At 46.5% G+C, this 27,933-nt stretch overlaps 2 protein-coding genes across 7 annotated transcripts; one reads left to right on the top strand and one right to left on the bottom strand.

Moving 5' to 3' along the window:
- Positions 1-106: 106 nt before the first annotated feature.
- Positions 107-4,071, bottom strand: TIMM10 (translocase of inner mitochondrial membrane 10). Of its 2 annotated transcripts, none has more exons than XM_043969781.1 (3): positions 3,923-4,071; positions 1,089-1,200; positions 107-373 (listed from the first exon to the last, which is right to left on the bottom strand). In XM_043969781.1, the coding sequence occupies exons 2-3, from the start codon at positions 1,157-1,159 to the stop codon at positions 172-174; spliced, it is 273 nt and encodes a 90-aa protein (XP_043825716.1). In that variant the 5' UTR covers positions 1,160-1,200; positions 3,923-4,071; the 3' UTR covers positions 107-171. The 2 variants fall into 2 exon arrangements, with proteins under 2 accessions (XP_043825716.1, XP_043825717.1); XM_043969782.1 differs by lacking the exon at positions 3,923-4,071 and adding an exon at positions 2,315-2,469.
- A 7,123-nt stretch (positions 4,072-11,194) lies between these two features.
- Positions 11,195-27,386, top strand: SMTNL1 (smoothelin like 1). Of its 5 annotated transcripts, XM_043969675.1 has the most exons (9): positions 11,195-11,348; positions 19,281-19,630; positions 19,673-20,050; positions 20,283-20,415; positions 20,528-20,558; positions 21,718-21,876; positions 22,915-23,029; positions 23,245-23,396; positions 26,158-27,386. In XM_043969675.1, the coding sequence occupies exons 2-9, from the start codon at positions 19,283-19,285 to the stop codon at positions 26,300-26,302; spliced, it is 1,461 nt and encodes a 486-aa protein (XP_043825610.1). In that variant the 5' UTR covers positions 11,195-11,348; positions 19,281-19,282; the 3' UTR covers positions 26,303-27,386. The 5 variants fall into 5 exon arrangements, with proteins under 5 accessions (XP_043825610.1, XP_043825606.1, XP_043825605.1 ...); XM_043969671.1 differs by having other exon boundaries at positions 19,236-20,050; positions 26,158-27,385; XM_043969670.1 differs by having other exon boundaries at positions 19,281-20,050; positions 26,158-27,384.
- The last annotated feature ends 547 nt before the right edge of the window (positions 27,387-27,933 follow it).

Below are 27,933 nucleotides of genomic sequence, written 5' to 3'. Positions count from 1 at the left end.
AGTTATCTGAAGCTGGGTGCTGAGGCCCAAGGGGCTCTCGATAAACCCCTGGCCCAGGGCCATCTCTGAGGGCGGCAGAAAGAACCCACTCCTCACACACAGAGCCTAGAGTCACCGGTATCTTTATTGACAAGTGCAAAAGGGTCAGCGCTGCAGCCTAGGGCGGGGCCTTCACACGGGCCCTGAGCCCTGCTGCAGTCTCTTCATCAGCTCTTCATCCTGCATCGACAGCTCTGTCAGTTTTTTACCCATTCGCTCATGAATGTCCAAGTACTTGGAGACACACCGATCCAGACACACAGATTCACCCTTGGAAAGTTCGGCTTCCTTGTAATGGGGAGGGACGCACTTCCGGTGGCACGCGCTGGTCATCCTGGGGAAAGCCAGAGCCCACTGAGCACCCTGCAGAGCCTCAAGTGCCCTCACTGCAAGAGGCCCCACCCACAACTAGGTGATGGGCTCTGGCAGGGACACGGTAAGTTAAGGCTCAACTCTTTTGACCTCCCTTCCCCCCCAAACAAAAACCAGCAGTCATCCCCACCCCACTGGCCCAAATCTAGCCCACCCGTGGCCACACACACCCTGAATTCTATCCCATTCTTTCCTTCTCTTTTGCCCAAACCCAAACCACCTCAGACTCTAGAAAACGCTTACAATCTATGATGTTACCTCGCCAAGTGTGACTTTAAAAAAAATACTGCGGTATCTGTATATACACCAACTGTGTGTACTTTTGCTGATTTGCAATGCTTTTATTCCAAATATGTTTCCAATTGTATTTGGGGGATTTGGTTTAGTTTTTGTGTGTTTATTCTCATTAGGATTGGCTTTGTTTGCATTTAAGTTCAAACAAGACTGTGAGGAGATACAGAGGTGGATGGAGGAGGAGGGTCCCCTCCCTACAGACTGGGTCACTGATGTGCAATGAACAATCTGCATCTGGCCCCACCATGAATCAGGTGGGTTTCTTTCTTCTTATGGGACCACACCAAGGGATGCCATGGTTTGTTCCTGAAATTGAGCATGTGCTAATATGAGCCAGGTGAGCCTTCTGTGTGTTTGTGTTGGAGAGGACAATCTCCCGGTACCTGTTGTACATGTCGGCCATCATCTCTACCTCCAGCTCAGCTGCCAGCTGTTGGGCCCTAACCGGATCCATCACGGTCCCTCACACCTTGGTGGTTCCCGGCTTCCTTGGTCCTGGGGTGGAGAGAGGAAGTCAGATATAACTTGTTGCCCATCTTTAATAACCCATTTCCCTCCCTCTTCTATCCCAGTTTTAAAGCCAGCTAGGAATTGCTTATCCCAGCAACATGAAAAGTAGAGTAGAGTCAGAAGCACTAGGTTCTAGTCATGCCACTGGCACTTCCTGGGTAATCTCAGGCATAGACTGAACTTCTTCAGGCTGTGCTTGTAAAAGGGGGATAATACTTGTAATGGGGAGGGGGGGAGTTACAGGGCTCTCAAAAGGAAGCTTCTAGATAAATGATCAAACCCTACAAAAGGGGAGCTAATGTGTAATTATTACCATTAGTAGTTAAAAGAGCCATACTTTCATCAGTAGGGATACTACCCTCACCACAAAGATCTCATTGACTTCTTGCCTTATGTCAATGGTTTCACAAGTTGCCACATCTCGATAACTTTGGGCCAATCCTCTCTGATGACTCTCCATCAGCCTAACTAGGCTAGCCTTCTGACAAGTTAATTAATCAACAAGCAAACAGTTTGTCCTAAGCCCCCCTTTCCAAACTGGAAGGACACGCCAGAGCTTATAATTCTCTAGCAAGGCCTGTGAGAAGGGTCAAAGTCCCACAGGAACCACCACAGCCCCACACCGTCAGAAGGGCACTTTGGTATTTCACTGATGAATTCCCTCCACCAGCTCTATTGCAATCCCTTTGTGCCAAAGGTGATAATCTTCAGCTGTGGCCGAAGAGTTCATCATTCCGTGGCCAACAAAGAGAGGGGTCATTCCCATTTAGCGATTCTGGTCTTGCCCTCACCAGGCATATAGTCTGTCACTGGGTTTCTACTACTACTTGGCGATCTTAAGTCTTCCCCCAATGTGTCTGGGCACTGAGTCCCTTGGCTCTCAAAGGTGTAAGAGTGGAGCCAAAGTTCTGATAGGTGCTAAGAAGTCAAGTCACCAAACATTTATTAAGCACTTACTCCATGCCAGGCAACATGCTAAGTGCACACTGGAAAACAAAAGAATGATCCTTGCCTTTGAGGACCTCACAATCTAATGAAAGAGACAACACGCAAACAATTACGTACAGATAAGAAACATACAGGGGAGACTGGAGATCACCTCAGAGGACCCAGCTGGAGGGTCTTCTAGAGAAAATGGGATTCTGAGCTGAGTCTTGACGGAAGCCAGGGATGGAAGTGGGGGGAAGAAACACCAGCCGACGTGAGGAAGCCCAGAAATGGGAAATGATGGAGTGTTGTGAGTGAGGAGTGTCACTGGAGGAGGGGATACAAAAGTGGGCGGCCGTTGTTATATTATTATTAAGTATCCTGGGGACCAGAGCCCCCAAATGGAAGAATCAATCTCCTCTCCAGGCCTCAGTTTCCTTCATCTCTACAATGAAGGGGCTGCACTAAATGTGTTGGACTTGGGCTCCTTGTCCTTCTACTACTTTACTGACTTGGACCTGTTTCTGTTGGATAGTTTAGCGTTGGCATTTTGGGCAAGGACCGCCCGGCAAACCTGAGGTACTCTAGCCTAACAGACCTCCAGGAAGGGCCAAGAGCCTTCCTTACATGAACCTTTCCTTGCATGCCCTTTCAAACCCAAGGAAGGGGCAGATAGGTGGCGCAGTGGATAGAGCACCGGCCCTGGAGTCAGGAGGACCTGAGTTCAAATCCGACCTCAGACACTTAACACTTACTAGCTGTGTGACCCTGGGCAAGTCACTTAACCCCAATTGCCTCACTTAAAAAAAAAAAAAACAAGGAAAACAGACTTTCCCATTAAAGGGCTGTGGGACCTTAGACCTGAGCAACAGCAATTGGTGACATTTGTGAAACTCACTTTCCAGTAAGTTCCTTAAGGTCAGGGGCTGTTTGTTTTGAGCACGGAGCTGGGCTCCATTTCTAAAGCATCTCACATCCATTATCTCCTTGGGACCGGTCACCACTCAGGGTAGGGAGGTAATGCAAGGTTAAAGAACAGATTTTACCTCAAGCAGGAACACCCCCCCCCCTTTTCCCGGGGTAGCATTTTCTCTATAATTTATCATCTTAAAGAACTTTCTGGAGTTTAGGTGTCAGACTTGAACCCTGAACCAGATTAACACGTAAAACTGGGAAATGTTTAACAAAATAAATAAAAACACAACACAGATGACTCGAATTTGTGGTTTTCTGAGTTAATGCACAGGATTACGATGGGCATCCATGATACGGGCAAAGAGTTAATCTACCTCTGGCAAAGCGCCACGCGCTGTGCCAGGGCACGTCACCAGAAGCACTGGCAGATCTGGCAACTGAGGCCCAAGGCAGAAAGGACCCGCCCTGGGCCGGGCCTCAGTTTCCTCATCTGCCCCCGATGGCCTCCGAGGTCCCTCCTCGATGCGGACTCACGACCCCGTCTGACCCCGGGGGAGGGGTCGCTGGTGAACGAAGGTCAAAGGTTACACTTAGGAGTGGGTTACGCCTCACCAGGAGACGCCGACCGGTCAGGAGGTCGAAGGGGGGGTGGGGTGAAGGAATGAGGGTCCAACGTCAGAGATTACGGGGTCGTCCATGGGCCACGGCCAGTGTGGGGGCGCTGTTTCCTCCTCCCGTCCCCTCCCCGCCCTCCCCCCCATTCCCCAGCGCAGGGACCGTTAGGGGACGAAGGGCACGTTCGGATTCCCCCGACACACTCCCGGCCCGGGTGTCACAGGCGGCCCCGGCAACAACACCGACTCACCTGGGAGAAGCGTGGGACCTTGGCAGCCGGAGTCCGGCAACACTTCCGGGGAAACAGGAAGTCCTGCCCCCAGCAGGGGGCGGGGGGCGGGACGCGTAGGGCCCCCCCGAGTCCGCTCTAGGAAAACAGGGGCCGCGACCATAGAGACGGAAGGCGGGCGGAAGGAGAGGGAAATGGGGTCTAGAGGCGGGAGATCCGAGTTGCAGAGCCCTTTGTGACGTCACAGAGGGCTTAACGAGGGGCGGGGCTTCTGGCTGGCAGGGCCGGGCTGCTGAGCTCCACGTGGACTGGAGGGCGCGGGCGCTGAAACCGACCCTGCTCCAAGTCGGGCCTTCCAGCCCCTGCTCCCGCGCGGTCGCAGCAATTGGCGCCGCAGTGGTTTCGCCTCCATGCCTCTGCCACCCGAGTATTTGTTAATCTCCCACTGTGTGTCAGGCCAAGCGCCGGGGCTATAAAGAATGGCATGCCTCTGCCCCTGAAGAGCTCATGTCGCCTGTGAGCCGGTCATCTCCACACCCAGCTTCCCGGGGGTCACAGGCAAAGCCTGACGCTCCTCTCCCTCCTCTGCCTCCAGCCCACCCAGCATCGTCAGTTGCCTCTCCCTGTTAGTGTTTCCGTGGGGGCCAGACGTTACAGATCACCCCCCACCCCACCAGGCACCCCTGTTCCCTGTGAAATAGCGCAGTGGACGAGCCCGCCAAAGCACGGGGGGTGGAGGGTGTTTATGTGCCCAGATTTGGGCATCATTTCTGCATTATTGGAGGTCACCTGAGAGTTGAACTGTCTTTTAGTGAAGAGGCAGCTTATTCCAATGAAAGAGGTTGTGGTTTTGGAGTCCGAAGACCTGGGTTCGAATCCCAGCTCCATTGTCACTCCCTGGGTCGTTTTGGACAAGTCACTTTTCTGAATCTTGGTTTCCTCACCTCTAAAATGTGGGCGTGTGGAGGAGGTGCCTAGACTGGATGTTCCACGAGGAAACAGATCCAGTGAGGTCACACAGCAGAAAAGACGTTGGGCTTATTGTATTTGTCCCCATAACAAAACTGGGAGCAAAACCCCCAAGTTGCAGAAGCAGATTTTGTTGTTGTTTGTCCTTTGTTCTCAAAGAGGGCCATGACAGATGTCGTGACTGGCAATGAATTGGATATAAGGAAGGGCTGTGCAAAGTCACCAGCCTCACTTTCCTCTAGAGCCATCTGGGTCCAGTGGCAAGATACATCATCAGGAGAACTGGAGATGGCCTGGGATGCTTAAGGCAATTGGGATTAAGTGACTTGCCCAGGGTCACAGAACTAATAAGTGTCTTAGGTCACATTTGAACTCAGGTGCTCCCAGCTTCAGGGTCAGTGCTCTATCCACTGTACCACCTCACTGCCCCTAAATCTGCACAGATTTAGACTTAGTGTAAATAAACCTTTAGTATCAATTCCAGCTGATCAGTAGAGGAATAGATTGCAGTGCCTGACAATTTTTTTTTATTCAGTCCCATCTGATTCTTCATGACTCATGGGGTTTTCTTGGCCAAGATACTGGAGTGCTTTGCCATTTCCATCTTCAGTAGATTAAGGCAAACAGAGGTTAAATGACTTGCCCAGGGTCACACAGCTAGTGAGTATTTGAGCTCAGGTCTTATTAACTCCAGTAGCAGCACTCTATCCACTGAGCCATCTAGCCTGGCATATAGTAGGCAATTAATAAATGCTTATTGAGGGGGCAGCTAGGTGGCACAGTAGATAAAGTACCTGCCCTGAATTTGGGAGAACCTGAATTCAAATCCATCCTCAAACACCTGACACTTACTAGTTCTGTGACCCTGGGCAAGTCATTTAACCCTCACTATCCCCCCCCAAATATATATATATATATATATATGTGTGTGTGTGTGTGTGTGTATATATATATATATACATATATATATATATATATATATGAATGAATGAGTGAATGAATGAATGTTTATTGACTGACTGGCTGGAGTGTTAGGAGGCTTCCCCCTCACAGGAGGTCTTCAAACAGAATAAAGCCTGTTTAGCCACTTGTCAGAGAAGTTGTCAAAAGGATTCTGGTTCCTGTTGGATTACATGGCCTTCAGCTCCAAGTTTCTATAATTGTGTTACTTTTCATCTAGGATTCAAACCCAGATCCTCTGACAAAAAGCCATTGCTCTACCCATTGCACCACACTGCCTTATCACCAGGACCATTTTACTGCCTCCAAATAGATTTTACCATGTAAGGGAAACTGACTCACTAAACCAACTATGAGATCTTGGACATTAAGAGCTGATAGTCAAAGAATTTGCCTTTACTTACCTCCTCACAAACTCTCTAATAAAGAAAGCCGTTCAGTATTAGCTTCTCCAAAGGGCAGTTGCAGGGCTAGAGTTTGAATCTAGAGCCTCTGGCCTTAAAACCAGGAGTCCTTCATCCAAGCTATTCCTTCCTGCCTTTGGCTATCTACCCCCTCCTTCCAGATCCATAGAACCTTAGACCCGGCAGGGATCTTGCAACATGAAATGGGAGAACTGGGAAGAACTTTATAGACCCCATAGTCAACTCTCTCATTGACTGAGAGTTTGAATCCTGACTCTGCCACTTATTAATTGTGTGACCTTGGCAAAATCATGTAGCCTCTCTGAACTTCAGTTTTCTCATCTATAAAACAAAGGGACTGGACCAGATGAACTTTAAGGTCACTTCCAGCTTTCAATCTATAATCCTAATTGATGGATTTTTACTAGCCCAGAGGAGAAAAGGAGACAGAGAGAGCACAGCAATATGTTCTAAAGAGAAACATGCAGTCTGGTTCCTTTGTCACAGCTAAAGAAATGACTGATACTGGCCTTTGCCTTCAATTCACTGGGGGCAGCCAACATTTATTAAGCTCCTACTATGTGATGAGCACTGTGTTAAACAAAATTCAAGTTACTCTAAACCATAAAGAATTAGGAAACCCCTGTCCGTGAATATGCCTTGTATTTATATTATATGTATACTAATATGTTTACATATGGCAAATGTCTTCCCTGATACAATGTAAGCTTCTTGAGCACAGGAACGGTTTCCTTTTTTCTTTGTAGTTTTAGAACCTAGTGCAGTTCTTGGCACATAGTAGGTCCTTTATGAATGCTTGTTGGTGGATTGATAAATAGGGGAAAGGAAGGCAAGGGGAGGGAAGAAGAGAGGAGGGGAAAGAAGGAGAGAAGAAGGAAGGGAGAGGAAAGGAGAGAGGAAGGGAGGGGAGGGAAGGAAGAAGAGAAAGGAGATAGGAGGGGAGGAGAGGGGAGGAAAGGGGGAGGGAAGAAAAGGGAGGAGAGGGGAGGGGAGCTGTTTTAAAACTGTTACTTTCTCTGCACTATGGCTTCCTTTTTTGACTCTCAAACACAAGGTTACACCTGAGTTCTTGTTCTAGTTCTGCCATCAATCTATAGTGTGGTCATGAACAAATCATTTCATCTCTTTAAGGCTCAACTTCCTCGTATGTAAAATCAACAGGTTGCACCAGATAATCACTTTGGGTCCCTTCAAGCTTAAAATTGCACAGTTCTAGGTAGACTAATAGCCGGTTTGGACATCTTACATAACTATTTGTGAATTCATACTGATCCTCTCTCTCCTGCCTCCTCGCTTTTGAAAGGTTCAGAGAAGAAATGATATGTTTTCCCCAAACTTCCTCTTTTCCTCTCTCTCCTGTCTTTTTTTTTCTCATGTAGGAACATATTGTCCCACAGCAGCTCTTATTTCACTGATAGAATTCAGAGATCTATAGGAGGAAGGGATCTTGGAAATGATTTAGCCCAATCCCTAATTCTATAAAGGTGGAAATCGATGCTCAGAAAGAACAGGAGACTTGGCAGACAGAGGTCACCAAACTAACGTCCTTCAGTTACGAACTCATGCTCTTCCCCCTTCATCCTTCTCCAGTTTCTGCCCCAGATACGCCCCCTTGGCAGTCACTTGCTCCTGTGCTTTGTCCAGATTCTGCCCAGCTCATTTCCCCAACCTGGCTATGCCAAAGTTTCTTCCATATTCTCTCCTTCCTTCATGGAAAGGAGTTTTATCATTGTATTTCACCAGGGGTCAGTATTGTTCTCTCTTAGATGGAGAAAACCCAGGCACAGGATGAGAAAGGGAGCCTGGACACAATCACTCAGGAAACACGGTCAAGCTCCCTCTCCCAGACATTTATCGAGTCCCCACAAGCTCCCTGGATTTTAAAGAGGATGGGGAGAAATTGGAGGAGATCTAGTAAAAGCCCCACTAAGGTGATAAAAAGATTGAAGAATCAGACTCCAAGGGAACTATTGTATTTAGCCAGAAGAGGAGAAAGCGGGTGGTAGCTTTAATAAGTGGGATAGCATTGGGTTTTAGAAGGGGAGATGGTGACCAGCTGCTTTCCATCTCCAATGAGGGCAGAACAAGAGGGGATGGGATTAAATGACAGCAGGCGAGTTTGGGACATATGGAAGAGCTTTCTGTCTGGGAGCACAGCAGAATCGAGACAACAGGACTTGGGGGGCAGGAGGCTTCAGTTCAAACACCAGCTCAGACACTTATCAATTGTATGACCCCAGGCAAATCACTTAACCTCTCAGAGCCTCAGTTTCCCCAAATGTCAATATACCACAGACCTGTGGGAATGCCCTCCACTTCCCCAGCTCACAACTCGTCTGTAATTCATTATTTTAGAGAGTTAACTTGGGGTTGAGAAACAGCTGGAATGGCAGACCCCTGGTCAGTCAGCTAATGAATGTTGGAAGCAGAGCTTGAAACAGGGCTTTGACTCCCACTCCAATACATTGCATACTGTGCCATGACATTCCTCTTCCTCATCTATAAAATGAACATGATACTCTTTGTACTGGGGACAAGGTTGTGGATAAATGTCTAGTCTTCTTGTCATGGATTCTGGTCTTCTGTTCAGTGGAGCTGGCCAGCAGCAGAGCCCGAAAGTCAACTTACAAGCCAACAACTTGCCTTCTCTTCCTCCCTCATCCTCTTTTTTCCTCTCTGTCACAGTGGAAGGAGCCCACTGAAAGTCTTCACAAAGAAGACCTGAGCTTGGATCTTGGCTCCACCACTTCCTAGCTATGTAGCCTTGAGGAGGTCATATTGTAGGAAGGATTTTTTTTCCAAGGTGGAGAATGACCATGATGCTGAGATGGCTTTCAGCAATTCAATTGAAATTCCACAGGAATTTTAAAGTACCCCCTTGTTCAAGGCATTGTGCTAGGCAATACAGATACAACAACAAAAACAAAAAGCCATATCTGCCCTCAATGAGATAACTTTTTTTTTTCCATTTTTATTTAAAGTTTTGAGTTCCAAATTCTGTGCCTCCCTCCCTCAGTAAGCAATCAGATATAGGTTGTACATATGCAATTATGTAAAATATCTCCATATGAGTAATTTTGTACAAAAGAATAGAATAAAAGAAAAAAAAACAAGAGAGAAAAAAGTGAGAAATAGACTGCTTTGATCTGTATTCAATCAGTCCTTTGGGATTGTTTTAGGTTATTGTATTACTTAGAATAGCTAAATTATTCACAATTCTTCAAAAAATATTGCTGTTACTGTGTACAACATTCTCCTGGTTCTGTTCACTTCACCATGCGTCAGTTTATGTAAATCTTTCCTGGTTTTGAAGACCTAACTTCTTACTGGAGGCATAAAGTATATCAATTAAAAGAACTGGGGAGATTTAACTTGGAAGAAGCTAGATTAGTTAGGGAAGGTAGGTGGCAGAGGATAAAAGGCAGGGCTTGGAGTCAAGAAGACTCATCTTTCTGAGTTCAAATCTTTGCCTCAGACACTACTAGGTGTGTAACCCCAAACAAGTTATTTATTCCCATTCACCTCAGTTCCTCATCTATAAAATGAGCTGGAGAAGGAAATGCCAAACCACTCCAGTATCTTTGCTAAAACAAATAATCAAACAAACCCCAAATGGGGTCATGAAGAGTAGGGCATGGCAAAAACTACTAAACAGCAATTATAACAACCTGAAGAATAAAAGACTTAGGAGGGACATGATCACTTTCTTCAAGTATTTGAATGACTATATGAAAGAGAGGTTTTTTTTTCCTGATTAACCCCCAAAGGGCAGAGCCAGGAGGAGTTGAAAGTGAAGAAGTTTCAGCTCAAAGTAAGGGAAAAAAAACACATTCTAATAAAAGATCTGTCCAGAATGGGCTGGGATACCTCATGCCATAGTGAGTTCCCCATCACTAGAGACAGTCAAGAAGAGGTTGGATGCCCAACTACTAGGGGTGTTTTAGAGAGGACTTTCATACAGTCAATCAATCAACAATTTCTTCAGGACCTACTATGTGCACTGTGAGAGGCACTAAAAATACAAAGACAAAATGAAGATAGTCTCTGACCTTAAGGCAATTACAGTTTCACTGATAAGTAAATAAGGGATATGTATGTGTGTATATGTATATATATGCATATATGTGTGTGTGTGTGTGTGTATGTAATAACAATTGTTAAGAACTTGACAATTAGGAACTCTAACCCTAATGGCAATGGGACCACAGGTATGGATTACATAAGAGGGCCTTCTCCTCACTGAGCCTCAGTTTCCCCACCTGTCAAATGAGAATACTATCACCTGCTCTATTTTCCTAAAAGGGTGGTTATGAGGATCCAATCAGGGAATATGTATGTGTGTATGTATGGGTATGTATGTATGCACGCATGTGTATGTGTGTGCTGTGCATGTGTGTATGTGTGTAGTATTTCATAAACCACAAAGCACTATGTAAATGTCAGTTACTATTATTAATATCATCCATCATTTCCCAGAACGTGATAGATCCCTGAAGCTGGCAGCAATCTCCCTGCTTCTAACTCCTTTCCCTAATCTACCCTCGTGCAGCTGCCTCTCTCTGGCGAGAAGAAGGGGGTAGATTGCAGAAACTTGGGAAGTGTCTGGGAAGGAAAGAGAAGCCACGAGTCTCTTGGGATGGGCAGGATCCTACAGAAGGGCTATAGTCTGATAGAAAACAAGGGGGACTTCCCTGCAGAATCCAAAGCAACTAACTCCTGGAAGGATAGATAAGGGCTTGATGGGGGGGGCAGATCGGAGTAAGAGACTCTAGGCTAGAGGAACTAGTAGAAAGGTGAGTAGAGGGCAGGGGCTGCCTGAAGGAGGGGGAGGGGAGACTGAGAGATGCCACCTGTCAGTCTCTTGTTGGAAACATGAACCTCTAAGCCCAGACGGGTGTTGTACCAACCGAGCCATAAACAATGAGTCCTGGCTGGCTGGAGTCCTGGCGGAGAGGATGACGGAGGAGGCAGGAGGTGGACTCCTCAGCCAGAGTTAAAGGCAAGAGGCGGCATGGGCTTAAAGAGAGGGGAGTGAGGCAGTACAGCTGGAGGAAGGAAGAAGCCGACAGAAGCACATACTAGGGCAGCAGCAGGTAGGCGGCACACCAGCCCCATTCTCCTCCATCCCAACTCTATCCTTATCTTCCTGCTTCCCCAACTCCAATCTCTTGTCATCTCCTAAGGTCCAGAGGCTCAATCTGGGAGTAGAGCAGACTTAGTCATAGAGTCATAGATTGGTGGAAGAGAACTCAGAGATCAACTAGTCCAAGTCTTTCATTTTACAGTAGGGGAAACTGAGATCCATGGAGAAGAAGTAAATGTCCCAAAGTCATGTGCCTAATCAATGACAAAGCTGGGAGACTGTAGATTTGATGGTCTAGGGACAGTGGTGTTCCCTAACGACTAGCCATCTAGAGCAGGGCTTCTTAAACTTGTTCCCCTTGCAACCCCTTCTTGCCCAAGAAATTTTTACACGACCCTGGGTGTGTGGGCATATAAAACAGGTATACATAACCTTTTACTGTTGCCAAATTTTTCACGACCCCCACATGCAGTTATGCTACCCCATACCCACAGTGTAAGAAGCTAGCAGGTCTCACTTGACTGCCCATTGAAAATCCTTGAAGATAACTCACCTGTGGGTCAGTCAAGAAGAATATCTATGACCAAGATAGCCTCCATCTGGGAGAATTCCCCAGAAGAAGGCAAAGGTCGCACCCCAACCAGATGTTTGGCATCCTTAGGGATGGCCTGTGCTTCCTTGGAATGATTTTATTCCCTCTGGGTTCTGCCAAGGAAGCTAAGATGGGATGAGAGGTTTCATTTGGTTTGATCAAGAATGGGTTTAGTTGGAGTATGACGCACCCAGGGGAGGAAAGAAGATAGGAAGTCATCTCTAGCCCCTTATTCCCAAATCTAGACCCAGCTACAACCTGACATCTTATCCTGTGCTGGGGAGATGGAAGGGGCTCAGGGAATTGGGGTTACAGGGAAGGTGGGAGCACAGGGAGACATTGGATCCTCACCATTGCATGTCACTGCTCTATCTAGGCATCCTTGATACATCCTGCAGTCTTGGGCTACTTCATGATCCTTTGTTAGTCTATGGGCAGAGCTGGGGTGGATGATGACGGAAGTTCACTAAATGTGAGCCTGCAAATGGGCGTGGAAAAGGATGTACAAGTGTTGGTGTACTGTGTCTCTGTGTGTGTGCACACCACTTTAGGACTCCCAAGGATTTCCAGTTTCATCCCTGTGGATACTCCCTTCTCTGGAGTAGCTTGCCACTTGTGGCCCTCCATGACTTGGAAGATGATCTTTGAGAGTTATGGTGGTCAAACATCAATTTACCTGTAGCCATTCTGGTGATGATCCTTTTTATTCCTAGCTAGGCTGATCTCCAGACAGCAGACATACATATACTTTTTTTTTTTGAGAGGCAATTGGGGTTAAGTGACTTGCCCAGGGTCACACAGCTAGTAAGTGTTAAGTGTCTGAGGTCGGATTTGAACTCAGGTACTCCTGAATCCAGGGCCAGTGCTTTATCCATTGCGCCATCTAGCTGCCCCAAGCAGACATACATATAAAGTCTCTCCCTCTATAATTGTTGATTTTGTTGTTGAGTTGTTTCAGTTGTGTCCGACTTCTCATGACCCCATTTGGGGTTTTCTTGGCAAAGATACTAGAGTGGTTGGCGATTTCCTTCTCCAGTTCATTTGGCAGCTGAGGAAACTGAGGGAAACAGGGTGAAATGACTTGCCCAGGGTCACACAGCTAGTAAGTGTCTGAGGCCAGATTTGAACTTATGAAAATGAATCTTCCTGACCCTAGGTCCAGCACTGTACCTATTGTATCACCTAGCTGCCCATCTCTAATAACCTTGTATTCAACTACTCTGTTGATATTTCTATTTGTCAGCTTTATATGTATGTCATATATATTCATATGTGTATTTTTTATCTCCCCCATCAGAATGTAAGCCTTTTGCAAGTCAGGATTGCTTGATGCTTTGTACTTATGTCTCCAATGCCTAGTACATTGCCTAGAGTATAGTAGGTGCTTCATGAATATTTGTGGATTGCCTGATGGATTACAGGGACAAACCACTATATTAGATGATAGGGTCAGGATAAAAACAAGTAAATAAATAAAGAAAACCCTTGATGAACCATGAGCTGAATCTAGTAAGATAAAATTTAATTGAGATAAGTACAAAGTTCTATACTTAGGTTGTAAAAATTAACTCCATGGCTTGAAGATGGGGGAAGCATGGCTGGCCAGGGTTAATCCAAAATAGGCCATACACTGCAGACTCAATATGAGTCAGCACTGCAATATGGCGGCCAAGAATAGCTAATGTGATCTTAGGCTACATTAAGAGAGACCAGATGCCCAGAACACAGAATTCCTATTGTCCTCTGCTCTGGTTTGACCACATATAGAATGGTGTGTTCAATTGTGGTAACCACATTTTAAGAAGTAATTGGGGGCAGCTAGGTGGCACAGTGGATAAAGCACTGGCCCTGGATTCAGGAGTACCTGAGTTCAAATCCGACCTCAGACACTTGACACTTACTAGCTGTGTGACCCTGGGCAAGTCACTTAACCCCCATTGCCCCGCAAAAAGAAAAAAAAGAAGTAATTGACCGGCTGGGGTACATCCAGAGAAGGGCAACCAGTTTGGGGAGAGGACTGAAGATCTGGTCATATAAAGAGTACAACATATCAACAAGGATGGGGAGGCTTAGCTTAGAGGAGAGCCGGTTCAATAGGGCTTATAGTGGCCATCTCTAAATATCTGAAGGGCTGTCCCATGGAAGGAGGATTTGACTTGTCCTGCTAGGTCCAGGTAGAGCAGAAATAATAATAATTCAATGGGTAGAAGTTACGGAAAAGCCGACTTTGGCTTCATGATCAGGACTTAGAACTGTCACAAAGGAAAAGGGGATGTGGTGAGTTCCCTACCACCAGAGGTCTTCACGAAGACCTTGGGGTATTATAGAAGGCAATTCCTGACCAGGTATGAGCTGCTCATTTCCAACACTTAGATTTTATATTTCTACAAACCTAACAGAGCTTGGGGGTCTGCTGGCAAGGTCTCCTCGATTAGAGGCATCCCAGAAGATCACTGGTGGAAAGAGATGGGTATATGTGAGCATGCAGTCTATACGCAGGCATACATGTAGTGATTGGAAGGGCAAGTGTGGCTGGGTTGAACAGATGGATGGATTAGAAAAGAGCAAATGCACCAAACAGGTGTATCCTGGGAAAATGCCAGGAATTGATTTGTTTTGCATGGATTTCTTACCGATGGCATGCAATTATTCCTATCAATGAATATTATCTTTAAGGCTTCATATATATGTCTTACTTTCCACCTGGACTGTGAGCTCCTTGAGAGCAGGAACAGTCATCCGTTTTTCTCTCTGCCCCCACGATGCCTAGAACATAGTACTGTCTCCCTGAGTAGAAGGTACCTTAGAACATAGAATGGCATAACTGGGGGGAACTGTTAGAAGAGAGAATGGCTGAGCCTGGAAGGAGACTAAACATGAATGGCAGAGCTGAGAGGGACTTTAGAATATGACTATCAGAGCTAGATAAGACATGAGAACATAGCGTGTTGTCTCTGGATAAGGGGTTAGAATGGATTTTTTTTTTTTGTGGGGCAATGAGAGTTAAGTGACTTGCCCAGGGCCACACAGCTAGTAAGTGTCAAGTGTCTGAGGCCAGATTTGAACTCAGGTCCTCCTGAATCCAGGGCTGGTGCTCTATCCACTGCACCACCTAGCTGCCCCCTAGAACAGATTCTTAACCATTTTTTTTGCATCATGGGTGCCTTTGTCAGTCTGGGGAAGCCTAGGGACCTCTTCTCATAATAATCATTTCTTGTCTACAGTTTGAATTCAAGGAAGTACTTGTTTTGGTTCAAGTTTAGTGAAACTAAAATTATTTTTTCCCATCCAATTTCACAGATCCTGTGAAACATATCGACAGTCTCCTTTGGGGAGGTGGGAGACCGTGAACCCCAGGTTAAAAAATCCGGGGTCAGAAGTAATCAAATCCAACCTATCTTTTTTTGTTGTTTTTGGTTTTTGGTTTGTTTGTTTGTTTGTTTGCAAGGCAATGAGGGTTAAGTGACTTGCCCAGGGTCACACAGCTGGTGTCAAGTGTCTGAGGCCAGATTTAAAGTCAGGTCCTCCCGAATCCAGGGCCAGTGCTTTATCCACTGTGCCACCTAGCTGCCCCTCAACCTATCATTTTTACAGATGAGAAAACAGGCTCAAAGAGGGGAAACGAGATGGGCAATGTCCCACCACTCATCAGTGACAAAGCCGAAAGTATTGTTCAGCTCTCCTAACTCCTAGTTCAGTGTTCTTTCTAGGTTAGGTAACCCCCGTTGTAGAACAGACAGGAAGAAGCGGCCCACAGGCTATGGGCAAGGAGCGTGGAGTAAAGCACAGAAGGGAAGGGACCATGTATCCGCTGGAGAGAGACAGAAAGAAGAAAGCTGGTCCACCGAACTGCCTTCAAGGGGATTGAAAACGAAGATACCCAAAGTAAAAGCTAAGACTAAAGGGTTTCCTCCTTATATGGGAGGGAGGGAAGCAGGAAAAGGGCTGCATTCAGAAGAGAAGACCTGGGTCCAAATCCCACTTCTCCCAGCAGATGACCTTGGCAAATGACTTCATCTTCCTGAGCCTGTTTTCTCATCTGTAAAATGAGGGGGTTCAACTAGCTGGCCTCTGAGGTCCCTTCCTGCCCCATGTCTTTGGTCCTACGATTCCCCACGCAGCAAAGACCAGGGTGATCAGTGGAGACCATTCCTTGTTCCCCTCTCTCCTGCCTCTGTCTCACCCACCCCATATCCACGCATACATCCAGGTGCCCAGCATCACGTCAGCTCAGAAGATAGCTTTGCAAAGGTCAGGGAGTATTTTTAACCAGTGACGGGATTGGCCGCCCCTCCTCCTGCCTGAGTCACCACTAGGGACCCTATTTGAGAGTTGTTTTCTTTGTAACATGACCCCCAAGAGGGGCAAGGGACCGGAGAAACTGTCCCCGGCAAACGGCCAGGCATAGAAACCACAGTAAGTATATGTCTAGGGCACCATGAGTAAATAGGACCCAGCTTAATTGTATGCATTCCTTACCTTGTCTTGTTCCGTCCGGAGCCCACAGCTAGGGTGAGGCCTGGAGAACGTGAGGGAAGAAAACTTGTGCCTTTCACACAGGAAATATGATTCCCCCAACCCGCTGTGTCCAGCAAGTCTAATTTGGGGATGCCCATTAGTATGGGCCAGAACATGGGAAGTTGGACAGAGCTAGAATAATAGATATGTGTATATGTGTGTTTATGTACACATGTATATAAACACATGGATCCATTTTAAGTATACGTGTGTATGTATATGTGGGTATATGTGGATATGCATGTATTATGTGTGTATATGTTGAGTTAAAATATGGCCTCTAACACTATGTGACCCTGGGTGAGTCACTTACTCTGTTTACCTCGGTTTCCTCAACAGTAAAATGGGGATAATAATCACACCTACCTCTCAGGGTCATTGTGAGGATCAAATGAGATAATTATTATAAGGTACTTAGCACAATGCCTGGCACATAGAAAGCACCATATAAATGTAAGTTATTATTGTCATCATACACTTATCCCTCCCACATCACCACAATCTGGAAAATCCGTGTAAAATTGTTTGATCCTCCCTTTGGATCAGAGAAGAAATCTGAGTTATTATGGTATTAAAAGATAAAATATGTTGATATTATACAATGCTATACGTATACTTTATGCATTTCTGAGTCTTATCTGCTGTCTTTTTCCTGTGTCATATTGCATGTTGTCTGCAGCTTCTGCAAAACTTCCCAAAAGTTCCCATTTCATCTCTTATACTGACCCATGATATGTCAAAACTTTGATGGGGAAAGTCGAGATGTGAAAGTGATAACTGTTTATCACTATGTATAGAGAAGGGAATGGGCAGTTACACAGTGTTTACTCTATGGATAGAGCACCGGACCTGGAGTCAGGAAGACCCAAGTTCAAATCCTGCCTTAGACACTTACTAGCTTTGTGAACTTAAGCAAGTCTCTTAACCCTGTTTGCCTCGGTTTCCTCATCTGTCAAATGAGCTGAGAAGAAAATGGCAAACCATTCCAGTATGTTTGCCAAGAAAACCCCAAGTGAGGGCATGAAGAGTCGGACACAACAGAAATGACTCAACAACAAAAATGATTATGTAAAGCTCTTGGCAGCCTTCAAATTCAAGGGGACCATTTACTGGAGATTCTCTCTTAAAGGATATTATTTTTAGTCCACAAAGAAACTAGATTTAACCCTAATAGAGATGTATGACACAGTGCGCCATAGGGTAACACCGAAAGGGCTTTTATTAAAAGCCCCAGACACCTTTTCCAGGTCATACCTGGTCCTGTACCAAGGGCTAGGCTGGCACCAACCTGCCTGTCCAGTTTCATCTCCTGTTATCCCTCCTAATACACTTAGCTATATCCAGTGTTTCCTCATCTACAAAATTTAGAGGCTTGGATTACACGATCTCTGAGGGCCCTCCCAGTTCCAAATCCTTTGATCCCCGGACTATCTGCTCCCTCCCTCCTGCAGCCCGTGCTTTCCTCTCGGGGCCTTTGCTCAAACTGTTCCCTATGCCTGGAATGTCTTCATAGAATCACAGATCTTGAGGTGAAAGGGACCCCCGAGGTCAAGTCCTTAGTCCAGTCCCTTCCTTTTATAGAAGAGGAAACTGAGCCCCACAGGGGTAAAGCGAATTGCTCCAGTCAGTCAGTAGGGAGGGAGCCAAAGATTCAAACTCGGGACCTGGAGCACCACATCCAGCCTTCTTCTCACTACCCCGCTTCCTTCTCCCTTTCCTCCTGGTGAAAGCTTTCTCTTCCTTTAAAACTCAACTCAGGGGCAGCTAGGTGGCGCAGTGGATAGAGCAACGGCCCTGGATTCAGGAGGACCTGAGTTCAAATTCGGCCTCAGACGCTTAACACTTTTTTTGTTTTGGTTTTTTTAGTGAGGCAATTGGGGTTAAATGACTTGCCCAGGGTCACACAGCTAGTAAGTGTCAAGTATCTGAGGTCGGATTTGAACTCAGGTACTCCTGACTCCAGGGCTGGTGCTCTATCCACTGCACCATCTAGCTGCCCCTCAGACGCTTAACACTTACTAGCTGTGTGACCCTGGGCAAGTCACTTAACCCCAATTGCCTCACTTTAAAAAAAAAAAACCCTCAACTCAGATACAGTCCCTTACCCCATGGCCACCTCTCCACAGCCCCCTACACCTCCTCTTTTGTATACCAATCATATGTTGTTGTTAAATAGAGTTATTTATGTATACATCAAATCTTCTTACTAAGAAGTGCTAAAAAAAAAAAGGACTGTTTCTTCATCCCTCTGAAGCAATTAGATGGTGCAGGTGCTGAAGTTGTAGATTTAAAATGAAGAAACCCTGAGTTCAAATCTAGCCTCAGACACTTAGCAGCTGTGTGTCTCTGGGCAAATCCCTCAACCTCCCCCAGCCTCAGTTTCCTTATCTGTAAAAAGGGATAAATTATTGCACCTCCTTCACAGGGTTGCTGTGAAGATCAAATAAGATAATAAACAAACACAAGTGAAGCACTTTGGGAAACCTTAAAGCACTACATAAATGTTACCTATTATTATTTAAATTTTGTATCTTTCCCAACATCTTGCCCTGGGTTTTACACACAGTAGATGCTTAATAAATATTTGTTTTGGGGCAGCTAGATGGCAGTGGATAGAGCACTGGCCTTGGAGTCAGGAGTACCTGAGTTCAAATCCAGCCTCAGACACTTAACACTTACTAGCTGTGTGACCCTGGGCAAGTCACTTAACCCCAATTGCCTCACTAAAAAAAAAAATTATAAATTAATTAAATAAATAAATATTTGTTTTTCCTTGCTCTGTGGCAGGACTGGGCAAGTAGCCAAATCATGTCGCATGTTGTCTCCTTCTAGAGATGGAACTGGAAAACGGGAAGCCCCTTCAGGATGGGACTGCTCCCTCTACACCAACCCATGCAGCAGATACTTCTGGGACTGTGGGAAATGGATGTTCCACAGAGGAAGAATCGGCCAAAGACATGGCCCAGAAGATGTCTGACAAAGATTCTGCGGAAGTGGTTGGGGCTGAGCCCAAGAAGGAAGAAAAGAGAACAGGGGAGGCCCAGTCTGAGGCCAAGATAGAGAATGACGAGGAAGCCAAGTCTGATCCCAAGAAGGAGGTTGATGCAAAAGAGGAGGCCAAATCTGTACCTCAGGGAGAGGCAGGTGGGGAAAAAGAGGCTGAGTCTGAATTGAAAAAAGAGGCTGATGGGAAAGAAGGAGCCAAGTCTGAACCCAAAGAAGAGGCTGATGGGAAAGAAGGAGCCAAGTCTGAACCCAAAGAAGAGGCTGATGGGAAAGAAGGAGCCAAGTCTGAACCCAAAGAAGAGGCTGATGGGAAAGAAGGAGCCAAGTCTGAACCCAAAGAAGAGGCTGATGGGAAAGAAGGAGCCAAGTCTGAAGCCAAAGAAGAGGCTGATGGGAAAGAAGGAGCCAAGTCTGAACCCAAAGAAGAGGCTGATGGGAAAGAAGGAGCCAAGTCTGAAGCCAAGAAAGGGAATGATAAAGAAGAAGCCAAACATGACTCAATAGAGGAGACAACAAAGGAGTCAGAGAAGGAGAATAAGGAGACTTCCGGCTCAGAATTGGAGACAGAAACCATTTCAGACACTCAAGTCACCCAGGTGGGGAAGCCCAGCTTTTCCCTGTTGCAGGTCTCTAAGTCCCCCTCCCTCTATACATATCCATAGCAGCAAAGTGAGAGGTGTGGTCTGGTCCAGGGGGCTACAGGACAATGGGGGCATGAGAACACAACTTCTACATCCCCCCAACAACTTGCAGTGGGTGGGTTCCTGGGAATTGGCTACACCTATGCATGTGCATGCCTGGGACCCACAGGAGCCTGTATCCTCTCAGGACATAGGTGGTACTGAAGGAGAGCCAGGCCATGGAGCTGAGAAGGAGCAAGGAGAAGGCTCAGGAGCAATGCCCAGCTCACCAGAGGAGTGGCCAGAGAGCCCCACAGGAGAGGGACAGGAACTCAGCCCAGGTAAGTTCAGCTCTAGAGTGGAGGAGTGCAAAGTTGGGGTGCAGGGGAGAATGTCATGGTGGAAAGAAAGCACAGTTCCAACAGCCACAGCTGCCTCCTTTTATTTCTTCAGATACTATTGGTCCAGAGAGCCCAACAACCAGGTAAGATTGAGTCTTGTGGCTCCCTCCCCAAGACTGCCTCCAATCCCAACCCCCCACCCCCATTCTCTGACCTTCACCCTCTACATCAGCCTTCCAACCCCTACTCTCTAAGTTCATCAGGCCTCTTCTGTCACACTTCCTCTGGACCAAGGCTGTGTCTAAGTATTCCTCCACTGCCAATCACACAATATTCCTGAATTTCCAGTGACACAAAATCCCTCCACCCTTGTTTCCAGGGCTTCTTAAGCTTTTTCCACTCGTGAGCCCTTTTTGCCTGAGAAATTTTCACACAGCTCCAGGCATATAGGTAAATAAAATAGGTATACGTAACCTTTTACTGTTGCCAACTTTTTCATGACCCCCAGTTATGGGACCCCCAGTTTAAGAAGCTAAGGTTTGGACTACAATTTAAACTACACTCCACTTAAATATGAGGCCATTTATAAAATGAGGGCCCAGAATTATCAATTGAGTCCAACAACTATTCCTTTGGTACCCATTATATGCCAAGCATTTTGCTGGGCCAGGAGGATACAAAGACAAGCCCACACTAGTCCCTGCCCTCAGTGAGCTTACATTCTAATGGGGGAGGGAGGGAATAGAACAGGATACAACAGTACAAACAGATAAGCAGACTTGATAGTTTAGGGAGGAGGGATTGAGAGAGAGCAAAAGGCTTTGAGTATAGGAGATGGCATCTGAGCTTTGAGCTGAGTCTGGAAGAAAAGTAGGACTTCTAAGAGGCACAGGTTAGAAGGATAACTATTCCCACTGTGGGGAAGGGAAGGTAGCAGTCAATCGACATTTATGATGCCCCTGCTATGTAGGCACTGTGCCAACTGTCAGGGTACAAAAAGAGGCAAAGGACAGTCCCTCGCCTCGAGGCAAAATATGCAGTGTTGAGTTTAGAGAACAGCAAGGACGGTTTGACTTGAGTGTCAAGAGTGTTCACATAGAATATAAGATGCTCCCCAAATCCAGGGAATGTTTCCCAGCTCTCTTTGTATCCCCATGCCGGGCACATGTTGTTTGATTGGTTAATTTGTAAGGAACTCCCCCCACCCCCCACACAGAGCCTCTGTTCTAACCTGTCTCGTCCCCCCAGCCTCCAGCCTCCAGGTCCCTCTGCACCTCTCTCTTGACTTCCGTCTCTCTGTAGTGACTCCTGCCCCAGTGATGTGCCCCAGAGTCCCACAGGTCCCCCACCCTCTGAGGAGAAGAAGAAGGAGAAGCCATCAGAATACAGAGTCTCTGCTCCAAGCCGACCCAGAGGGCCCAGGGCTCAGAACAAAAAAGCCATCATGGACAAGTTTGGGGGGTAAGAATCAGGCTTACAGGAGGCACTGAGGCTGGCTGAGCCCAAGGTAAAGGGTGAGGCTTCTAGAATATCTTCTGTCAGAGGGTTCCGGCTGGGGCCAGAATTGAACTGATGAAAGGGGGAACGGAGGCCAGGCTGAAAGCAGACTGCAGAAGAAGGTCCCTGATACAAATAATTGGGAGAGATGGGTTCTAGTCCCAACTCCACTGCTGTAAGACCCAGGGCAAGCCATCTTCCTCCCCGATGCCTCAGTTTCCTCCTTTATAAAACAAAGAGTGGAAAGCAATGTGGTAGAAGAAAAATAGCCCTGATCTGGAATCAGAACCCGTGCGTTGGAATGCCAGCCCCACACCTGCTCAGGCAGCTAGTGACACAGTGGAAAGAGTGTTGAGCTTAGAGGTGAGTTAGAATCTTGCCTCAGCTATTTGGTAGCCGTGTGACCTGTGATCATATGTCACCATAACCTCTCTCAGCCTTAGTTTCTTCAGGTGCAAAATGGAGACAATAGCACCTCCTTTATGGGGTTATTGGGAAGCTCAAATGAGATAACATATATAAATAACTTTGGCAGACTTCAAAGTTCTATTATTATTAATTCTTATTATTCCATGTATAATCTTGGGGAAATCATATCACTTCTCTGGGCCTCACTTTGTTCATCTGTAAAATGGGAAATAGCCTTCCTAGTTATTGTTCTTCGGTTGTATCTGTCTCTTCATGACCCCATTTTAGGGTTTTCTTGGCAAAAAATACATTTTACAAATAAGGAAGCTGAGGCAAACATGGTTAAGTGATTTGCCCAGGGTCATACAACTAGCAAGTGTCTGAGGTCGGATTTGAACTCAGGAAAATGAGTCTTCCTGACTCCAGGCCCAGCACTCTGTGCATGATGGCGCCCCCTAGCAGCTTCAGTAGGGACAGTTCTATCCTGGGGCCCTATATGCCTAGGACAATATGGTCTCTAAGGTTGCTCCCAGTTTGACCACTCTCTGATCTTCCATCCCTTCTTTGCCCTCAACCCTTGTCTCTTCCAAACAGGGCAGCAACGGGCCCTGCCCCCCTCTTCCGGAACGCAAAGGCAGCAGGGGCAGCCGTGGGCAGCGTCAGAAACATGCTGCTTGAGTGGTGCAGAGCCATGACCCGGAACTATGAGGTGGGGGCCACGAGGGGAACTGGGGAGGACCAGGGCCACTGGGGGGAGAGCAGGGAGCCCTTCTCCAGGACGGCTTCTGCACATGCAGTTGAGAGCTAACGGTGGGGAGACAGGAGGGCAGCGGAGCCCACAAAGAGCCTTTCTCCAGCCCTTAGCCTCCCAGTGGGGCCAAGGGCCTTGGAGATTCACGGTGAGCCCACTGTTCAATTCCTTAGCATGTGGACATACAGAACTTCTCCTCCAGCTGGAGCAGCGGGATGGCTTTCTGTGCCCTCATCCACAAGTTCTTCCCCGACTCCTTTGACTACACTGCCCTCGATCCCAAGAAGCGCCGGGAGAACTTCACCCTGGCTTTCTCTACTGCTGAGTAAGTCAGAGAACTCTAAAAGGGTGGTGTTCCTACGCCCGGGATGGGGGAATGCTAAGGCAATGGGTGATGGGCATCTTGGAGTCTCAGTTCCTTCATCTGAGGAAAGTATGGCTCAGTGCATGGAGTGTTGGACTTGGACCCAGGAAGAACTGAACTCAAATCCCACCTCCCAGAATTACTAGCTGGGTGACCTTGGGTAAGTGAGTTAACCTTTCTGAGCCTTAGTTCCTTTTTTTTGTAAAATGGAAATGATCCCTGTGATGCCCGTGTAGCAGGTTTGCCGTGAGGCTCAAATGAGAAATATGTGTACTATTGTAAAGTGCTCTATAAATATTAGTTATCATAGGGACCTGTCCAATTAGGTCATTGTACTGTGGTGTGTCTGGATGTAGCCAGCTCTAACACTGTATTCTAAGATCCTTCTAGCTCAAACGTTCTATGTTCTATGTTCCAGGGTCCTTTACAGCTCTGACATTCCCTGTGTGTAGATCCCTTTCAGTTCTAACAGTATCTTTTCCCTCAAAGGGCAGAGGGGCCAGTCCTGACCTAGGTATGGGAAAGTTTCCCAAGCTAGGTCTGATGAGTAGGAGAATCTAAAAAGACTTGGAAGAATTGCTAAAGTTCAGGTGCTGCCTCCCCACTGTTAGCCCTACTGACATAGTCTTGGGCAAGATTGAGATGTTGTCAGGTATCTCCACAACATGACGGATTCTTTGGGGAAATCTTGGCTCCCAAGAAATGAGGAATTGCTTTTCTTCCTCAAGGCACCATAGTGACAGAACTGGCTTCATCTCATTCTTTGAAATCCTCCCAGAGCCCTGGTGCATGGCACACCTGGAAACGACTCCAGGCTTGAGGTTTAGCCCAGTTGGCTTGTCCCCCAAAAGAGCATCTCCAACGGGTCCTCTTTTCTCCCAGAGAACAGTAGAGAAGCAACACACATCAAAGCCATCACATGTGAACAGCTATTCCTTGTGTAGCCTGGTACAGTGGACAGTGTGCCTGACTCGACATCAGGAAGCACTGAATTCCAATCCTCCTGAGGGAGTAAATGTGAGACCTTAGACAAGTCACTTTAATTTTCAGCCTTAGCTTCATCATCTTTTTAAGAGAAGTTATAATAGCTGCTACTTCACAGGGTTATTGTAAGAATCAAGTGAAAGAATACATGCAAAGCACTTTGCAAATTTTAAAGGTTGTATAAAATGTCCCAAAAGATAGTGAAATTTTAAGCCATTCAAGCTTAAGACTTTTGGGACATAGTATAAATAGTAGCTAGCATTGTTACTATTAACTCTTTCTAGGCAACACTGAATGAAATGTCAGAGCTGTGCTGCTCTTCACTTCTGCCCTGAGGCACATGGGCATCCTGATTCAAAACACCTGGGTCCCATTCCTAGGTACACCCTTATACCTTAGATGTCAGTTTTCTTAAAGGGGAAAACAATAATATAAAATAGGTGTATATACACATATGTGATTAAATGTATGTAAATATGCACATAAGCACTTCATTTTAAAAAACCTTATAGACACTATCTTATTTAATCTGTCCTACACCCACTTAAGATGAATAGTACAAGCTTTGTCATAATTATTGCCTATATGGGAAAGTTGAGGGTAAGAGAGGTAAAATATTTGTGAAAAGTCATACAGCTCAGAAGTATCAAAGCTGGGACTTGAACTGTGATCTCCCGGCTCCCAATCCCTGCCCCCCCCCCGCCCCATTGTGCTGCTTCATCACCAAATGGGGTCACAAATGGGGGCAAAATGTTGTAGAATAGTAACCAAAGGGCTCTGCCTGAGAATCGAGGATAAAACTTGCTGAGAGGAACAGGAGGTCACAGTGGGGGCTGACATGGATTTGAAGGCTACCTCCCTCCCCCCAGTCAAATTCTCTTCAGAATATATTGTTTCATTCAGCTGCTTCTGGGAAATCTCAGAATAATAACTCAAATATAGCTTTTTTCTACCTCTCTGTAGATGTAGGTAAAAGTTCCTATACAAGCATTCAAGGCAATAATGTGTATATGTAGTATAGGACAGCCTTTATTCTGCCCCACAGAAAACATAGGAAGGATTCCCAGCAGCCCATAGATAAACAGTGCAATTCTCCTCCCTCTCCCATAAGTACTACCGTGGGCAAGGTCCTACATAGCCCCCTAGACGTAGTACTGCTTAGTTGATTAGACTTTGCTCAGAAGGGAAATACAATTAAAATTGCTTGATGAACAACTCTCCCACCTCTGACATCTGATGAGTCCCATGTATATCCTAGAGATTCAATAAGGCACATAAGCCTTGTGTTACAACCCTGAGGAACTGAACTGTCCTAAAGGCAGGAGACATACTTAGACGCCTCTCTCTCTCTCTCTCTCTCTCTCTCTCTCTCTCTCTGTGTCCCCATCTCTTTCTCTGTCTCTCACTCTCTGTCTCTGTTTCTCCCACACAGACACACAGACACAGACACAGACACAGACACAGACACAGACACACACACACACACACACACACACACACACACACACACACACACACACACACGGGCATAGGACTTAGCCTTAGAAAGGACCCTGAAGATCATCCAGTGCGACCTCCTCACTTTCCAGTGGAGAGAACCAAGTTCCCGAGAACTGACCCCAAGGTCCCACAGTGCATATGGAGGAGAGCTGGCCCTTGAGCCGGAGTCTTCCTGTGACCAGTGCAGTCTGTTCTGCAGCCGCTGTCCCACTGATTCTCAATCCTTTCCCATCCTCAGGAATCTGGCTGACTGTGCCCAGCTGCTGGAAGTGGATGACATGGTCCGGCTGAGTGTCCCTGACTCCAAATGTGTCTACACCTACATCCAGGAGCTCTACCGCAGCCTTGTGCAAAAGGGACTGGTGAAAACCAAGAAGAAATAAGGAACGTGGGCGCCTCCAGCAGGAGCAGCCCAGAAGGACATCTGGTTGATGCTGAGGGGGCTTCCCCTTGCTCTTGGGCATCCCTCAGCTATTTAGCAGATGACTAAAGGTGAGGGGAGGAGAGGGGCAAAGGGGGCTGCAGAGTCACAGCCTGGGGTCCCCGGGGCCCATGCCCCAGCCTCTCAGTATACCCCACTTTCACCCCAAGATAAGGAAGAGTCTCCACAGAACAGGCCAAACAAACTTTCCTAAGAACACTCCATCCTGTCTGCTTTCTTAACTTCTCAAATCGCCTCTCGAGCCTATAGCATCCTACACAAATCGTGGGAGGTCCTTGGGACAGATATTATTATCCCCAACTATTATCACCAATTTACAGATTAGGAACCAAACATCACTAAGGAACAAATGACTTGACCAAGATCACACGACTAATTTGGGGGCAGGACTGAAACAAGAACCCAGATCTTCTGACTTTCAACTCCCTGCTCTTTCACAGAATCCTAGTCCATGGGAGTTAGAGATTGTAGGGATCATAGATAATAAGAGCATAGAAAATGAACTTAGCAAATATCTACTGTTATAGAGTATCTGTTTTCCAGGTGAGGAAAACCAGAGAGACCAAGTGACTTGCCAAAGAGTAATAAGTAGTAAGGTTGAAATTTGAACCCATTTCCAGTGATTCTGCATTCAGTCCTTTGGCCATGAGACACCATTATGCCTAGTACAAACCAGACTGGGGCTGAACTTCTGGGCACTGGAGACAACCCACACAAAGTCATAAGAAGGTCAGGGTTTAGAAGCTGGGTGGGGAAGCAACTAGGTGGCAAAGTGGTTAGAGCATCCGCCCTGGAGTCAGAAGGACCTGAGTTCAAATCTAGCCTCAGATGCTTACTAGCTGTGTGACCCTGGGCAACTTACTTAACCTCAATTGCACCCCCCCCCAAAAAAAAAGTGGGATGAAAAATGACTGCTTTTCCATCATCCTGCAACTTAGGCTACATCTCTAGCCACTGACAAATGTCCTTTGGGGTAACTTAGCCATTCATTCATTCATTCAATAAATCAACCATTCATTCACTATTCATCTGAAAAAGATGGAGGGTTCTCATGAAATGAAACTCAATATGAAACCATATTTTTTTTTTGGCAGCCAAAAAACCTAATGTGATCTTGGACTGATGAACGCACATTGTCCTGAATGTGGGAGACAGCAGTCCCTCTGTACTCAGTCAGGCTACAACTAAACTATTGGTCTTGGTTCTAGCCACCATATTGTAGGAAGGACACTGATAATCAGGACTGTACCCATCAGGATGGGGAGAAGATCATTTTATGAAAGGATCTGCTGAAGGAGATGGGGGTGGTTCATTTGGAGAAGAGAAGACTTCTGCAGGACTTAATATCTCTCTTGATTTTTTTTTTTTTGGTGGGGCAATGGTGGTTAAGTGACTTGCCCAGGGTCACACAGCTAGTAAGTGTCAAGTGTCTGAGGTCGGATTTGAACTCAGGTCCTCCTGAATCCAGGGCTGGTGCTTTATCCACTGCGCCACCTAGCTGCCCCCAATATCTCTCTTCAAGTGTTTGAAGGGCTCTTATATAGGAAAAGGGGCAGGTGAGTGGTGCAGTGG

The sequence above is a fragment of the Dromiciops gliroides genome, chromosome 6 (assembly GCF_019393635.1).
Source record: "Dromiciops gliroides isolate mDroGli1 chromosome 6, mDroGli1.pri, whole genome shotgun sequence".
Lineage (NCBI taxonomy): Eukaryota > Metazoa > Chordata > Mammalia > Microbiotheria > Microbiotheriidae > Dromiciops > Dromiciops gliroides.
Note: the sequence above shows the minus strand (reverse complement) of the source record. Positions and strands in the feature narration are given on the sequence as shown.